Source organism: Argentina silus, assembly GCF_951799395.1.
Source record: "Argentina silus genome assembly, chromosome: 18".
NCBI classification, from domain to species: Eukaryota; Metazoa; Chordata; class Actinopteri; order Argentiniformes; family Argentinidae; genus Argentina; species Argentina silus.
In genome coordinates this window covers 6,810,328-6,815,327 of record NC_139672.1, presented here as the reverse complement: position 1 = coordinate 6,815,327, position 5,000 = coordinate 6,810,328, and the positions used below count along the sequence as shown (strand labels likewise).

The following is a 5,000-nucleotide window of genomic DNA, read 5'->3' as shown; positions in this document are numbered from 1 at the left end:
CACACACACACACACACACACACACACACACACACACACACACACACACACACACACACACACACACACACACACACACACATACACACACACACACACACACACACACACACACACACACACCGCCACTCCCACTCCTACTGGAAAAAAGGATGCTGCCAAAAGGAAAAAGGATGACTAGACTTCAGAGTTGGTGCCGTGCTTCCCGCTAAAATATCACACAAGTGTAAGTGGTCGTATATAGCACAAAATGATTCATAACACAAACACACGCCCACACGAGGCGATATTTCCACGTTATGGCAATGAGATGCACAAAAAAAATCATCATTCAATCATCAATCATTCATAAACCGACAACGGTCTCTTGCAATGCAAATGTCTTTCAGGTGATGCACGCAAAGGCAGTCACTTGCCGGGGTATTCCCACCTTGTTATGGATTTTGTTTTGGAAACTTGGCACAATACACTGTGAGAGAAAAGAGCTGTTGTCTCCTGTGCATTCAGAGGAATATCTGTGGTTATCTTCCCTAATGCTTCTTTACCACTTCATTTCTACACCTGTTATTCAATTACACAACTGGTAGGTGGGGCTTATATTCTAAGCCACAGGTGTCAAACTCATTCCATGGAGGGCCGAGTGTCTACAGGTTTTTGCTCTTCCCATCTACTTGATTGATGAATTAAGGTCACTAATTAGTATGGAACTCCCCTCACCTGGTTGACAAGGTCTTAATTGAAAGGAAAAACCAAAAGCCTGCTGACACTCGGCCCTCCATGGAATGAGTTTGACACCTGTGTTCTAAGCCAATGACTGCGTAGACTGTGTGTGTGAGGCTGAGAAAGGGGTGAAGGGGGAGGAGAAGGGTTAAGGTGTTTGTTTAGAAGATTGGGGAGAGTGAGGGTCATGGTCTTACCGGATCTCCGTTGGGACCAGATGATCCCTCTCGCCCCTGCTCTCCTCGGGGGCCTGGATCTCCCTGGACAAAAAGCAAGTAAACAATCACACACCTCCTCCACCATCATCATCACCACCATCATTATCATCATCATCATCATCACCACAGAACTATACACAGAGTTAGCTATTGAGGTTGAATTCTGATACATTCACAAATAACCTCATATAATCCGATGGAAACCATGTTAGCATTACCAGCAGCATCTACTCTTCCTCCTGCTCAACATCATCATCATCATCATCATCATCACTTACTGCCTCTCCTCTTGAACCTCTGTTTCCACGGGTTCCTTGCTCGCCCTTCTCTCCACCTGTACCCTGAGAAGGAGAGAGGAGAAAAGTCAACACACACACACACACACACACACACACACACACACACACACACACACACACACACAGAGCAGTAGTAGTAGTAGTAGTAGTAGTAGATTGTGTAAGTACTCTGTCTCCACGCGGTCCGTCAAGTCCTAGTGAACCCTGAAACACACACAACAGTCATGTCAGAGATGACAATGTCACATACGATCTAATAAGCATGTAAACATGACCTTTCTGGGGTAACCCAGGATCCTTCCCACCATGTTCTTACATCATCTCCTCGTTCTCCTTTGTCCCCATTGGCTCCCCGTGGGCCACTTTCACCCTATTGGAAGACAGGATAGTTAGGGGGAGCCCATGTCAACGACCACAGTCAGATGCACACTCACATGTACAAAAACGCTCAGACTCATCCTCACACACAATGACAACTCTCTCTCTCTCTCTCTCTCTCTCTCTCTCTCTGTACCTGGGGACCTAGGGGGCCATAGTTTCCGGGTCGTCCTGGCTCTCCGTCTTTCCCAGAATCACCCTAAAATCGCAAACAAATAATGTTAGACATCTCACAGTATCTCCATTGTAATGTCACAGGATGTGTGTGTGTGTGTGTGTGTGTGTGTGTGTGTGTGTGTGTGTATGTGTGTGTGTGTGTGTGTGTGTGTGTGTGGGGGGGGGGGGGGGGGGGGGTGTAGCGTCTCATCTTACTTTGCCTCCTTTGATCCCGTATGGACCTGGGTCTCCCTTTGGCCCGAGGTCTCCCTGTGAGCCCTAGAAGCAGATCAAACAGAAATAGCTTCAACAAAAACCCAGAACATGTGAAGCCTGAAGCCATTACAGTCCCTAGGGCTACACTAATTGAAGTCATTGTGTGTGTGTGTGTGTATGTGTGTGTGCACTGTCCGTGCATTCGTTTGTGCGGGCGTGCATGTGTGTGTCGTGTGTGTGTGTGTGTCGAGTGTGTGTGTATGTGTGTGTAGAGTGTGTATGTGTGCGTGCACTGTCCGTGCATTCGTTCGTGCGCGCGTGCATGTGTGTCGTGTGTGTGTGTGTGTGTGTGTGTGTGTGTGTGTGTGTGTGTGTGTGTGTGTGTGTAGTGTGTGTGTGTTTACAGTATGAAAGCTCATTTAAACATGCTGTCAACTGAGAATGTAAACATAGAGATTAGGGATTAAGTCCCTCTAGACTCTACTAAAATGGGGTTTAACGTGACACCAGGGTTTAGAACCAGACTCTGGTTTAATCTGAGACTGGAGTTTAGAACCAGACTCTGGTTTAATCTGAGACTGGAGTTTAGAACCAGACTCTGGTTTAATCTGACACTGGAGTTTAGAACCAGACTGAGCTTTTGGCTCTCTGTTGAGCCAACCTAATTTCTATGGTATGTCTAGTGTCCACTTATGAACAAAGTGTTGTTATAGACACAGCTGTGGCTGTTGGTGTGATCAAGATGCAATCCAGCTGGTTCTTCACAAGAAAGGCCTTGAGACTGGGGTTTCGAGTGGTGCTGGGATTTAAAACAGGACTGGGGTTTAGTCTGCGACTGAGGTTTAGTGCTTACGTCTGGCCCAGGATCACCTTTACAGCCGGCCAAACCAGGAAAACCAGGTTCACCCTGAAAAAGAGAATTAGAAACACATTCCATTACACAAGTACACAACACCACATAAACCCCAGCAAACCATACACACATTCACATCCCCTGATGTTTGGCCGGAGGGGTGAAAACCTCACCTTACGTCCATCAGTTCCATCAATTCCCCGCAGCCCTTTATCTCCCTGAGAGACAGAAGAGAGAGAGAGAGAGAAAAAGAGGGGAATAAGGGAATAAAGATTAGATTTCAGAATATCCACCAATAGGAGAGCAGACTTCAGAGCGTCCACCAATGAGAGAGCAGCAGCTTACCTTGTAGCCTTTGTAGCCTCTTTCTCCCTGCAGAAAACAGAGAAAATACTGGTCAAACTCTGACAGCATCACTATAGTAACCAAATGACATCATATGACTTGAATCTATACCTCACATGCAAAGAAAATCAATACAGATGATCCAAACCATTTACAAATTAAGTATCTGATAAAATAGTACAAAAAATACTCAATCAATCCATTCTGATGTTACCTTGCCTCCTCGTCCACCACGGTCCCCCTGGAAACAAGAAACACAATCATTGTTATCGTTATCATTGTCGTCATCATCATAATCATAATTATCATCATCAACCCTCCCTTGTAATCTACTGGTTTACTGATTCGGTTTACAGGAATCTGCTGTTGGCTGCTGATGTTTTATTTCCCCTGACCTCAGTTGAGCCTAAACATCATTAACCAGACTACTGTATGCTGCTCAACAGGCCGGAGCTGCTTATCTGTCTATGTTGGGTGTATTGTCAGACCACTAGTTTGGCTGTTGTGTTATCTGCCTCTTGAGGATATCTCAGAGCTTGTCATTTCCCCTTCCCCTCCCCTGCTTTTAGTCGGCCCGTCTCGCTTCGCCTCTCCTCAATCTCTACTAGCTCCCTTCCTCTCCTGACTGTCACAAGACCCACATCAACAATGAGAAAATATCACCCTGATGAGAACATTCCTCTCTTGATCGACACACCCATGTATTCATATCAATAGTATGGATGCTCTGTGTGTGTGTGGCATACCTTCATGCCACGGTATCCCACAGGGCCAGGATCTCCCAGATTTCCCTGAAACACAACAGTTATAGTTATTACATTCCTTTGATATCATCATGAATCATTGTTAATTATGTGTTATCATGAACTCTTTCCTATGAGTTGATGAGTTGAGTACTCCCTCTGTGTGTGTGTGTGTGTGTGTGTGTGTGTGTGTGTCCTTACATTTCACATGAGTGACGTTGATGAGTAGAAGTAAAAGTGTGTGTGTGTGCAAATGTGTGTGTGTGGTGTGTGTGTGTGTGTGTGTGTGTGTGTGTGTGTGTGTGTGTGTGTGTGTGTGTGTGTGTGTGTGTGCGTATGCGCACAGGGACTCACATCTACGCCGATGTCTCCCTTCTCCCCTGGCATCCCCTGTCTTCCTGACTCTCCCTGCAGGAGGAGGAGAGGAGGGGGAGGGGGAAGAGAGGAGAGGAAAGGAGGGGGAACAAATGAGAGGAGAGGAGAGGAGAGGAGAGGAGAGGAGAGGAGAGGAGAGGAGAGGAGAGGAGAGGAGAGGAGTTTCAGTTTATTAGTTCCAACTGGATCATCTCTACAGAATAATGACCATGTGCTCATTCTAATTCTCAATCAATTGTGTGTGTGAGTGCCTTACCTTTGAGCCAGCGTCCCCGTCTGGTCCTTTAGGACCTCCTTTAGCCTGTGGACAGAACACAGAACACAATATCAACCATGAAGTAAAAGCTTACCCATGACAACTCCAAAACTGGACTCATTCACGGGCTTGTATTGGAGCCAATAACAAATGGTTGAGGCAGGAATTGAACCGTAATGTTGTTATTCCAAGAAAAACCCAAAAGATGTTTGATGTTTTGAAGTACAGCAACAGTCATGTCATTGTTCAGAATACATTCCCAGTGCACTAGGCGCTGTTCCGAGGATGGTTGTGACGGTTACTTACGTTGCAGTCAAAAGAACAACACTGAAAAAAACAAAAAAACAATTCCAAGTTATGACTGGCAATACAATAAACACATAGAAGTTAACCAATGGCAATATATAAATAATCACCATTTTCAACAGCAGTAAATAAACA

General features: G+C 45.6%; 1 protein-coding gene across 1 annotated transcript in view; it reads right to left on the bottom strand.

Annotated features, from left to right (window-relative positions):
* col6a1 (collagen, type VI, alpha 1) overlaps nucleotides 1-5,000 on the bottom strand; it is a 19,135-nt gene that overhangs the window by 10,529 nt on the left and 3,606 nt on the right. Inside the window, exons 7-20 of the mRNA XM_083689541.1 lie at nucleotides 4,866-4,886; nucleotides 4,560-4,604; nucleotides 4,283-4,336; nucleotides 3,932-3,976; nucleotides 3,400-3,426; nucleotides 3,186-3,212; nucleotides 3,014-3,058; nucleotides 2,841-2,894; nucleotides 1,988-2,050; nucleotides 1,752-1,814; nucleotides 1,554-1,607; nucleotides 1,406-1,441; nucleotides 1,217-1,279; nucleotides 918-980 (exon numbers count right to left, since the gene is read on the bottom strand). Of these exons, the coding sequence (XP_083545667.1) occupies nucleotides 918-980; nucleotides 1,217-1,279; nucleotides 1,406-1,441; nucleotides 1,554-1,607; nucleotides 1,752-1,814; nucleotides 1,988-2,050; nucleotides 2,841-2,894; nucleotides 3,014-3,058; nucleotides 3,186-3,212; nucleotides 3,400-3,426; nucleotides 3,932-3,976; nucleotides 4,283-4,336; nucleotides 4,560-4,604; nucleotides 4,866-4,886 (660 nt within the window). The remainder of the gene's footprint in view (nucleotides 1-917; nucleotides 981-1,216; nucleotides 1,280-1,405; nucleotides 1,442-1,553; nucleotides 1,608-1,751; nucleotides 1,815-1,987; nucleotides 2,051-2,840; nucleotides 2,895-3,013; nucleotides 3,059-3,185; nucleotides 3,213-3,399; nucleotides 3,427-3,931; nucleotides 3,977-4,282; nucleotides 4,337-4,559; nucleotides 4,605-4,865; nucleotides 4,887-5,000) is intronic.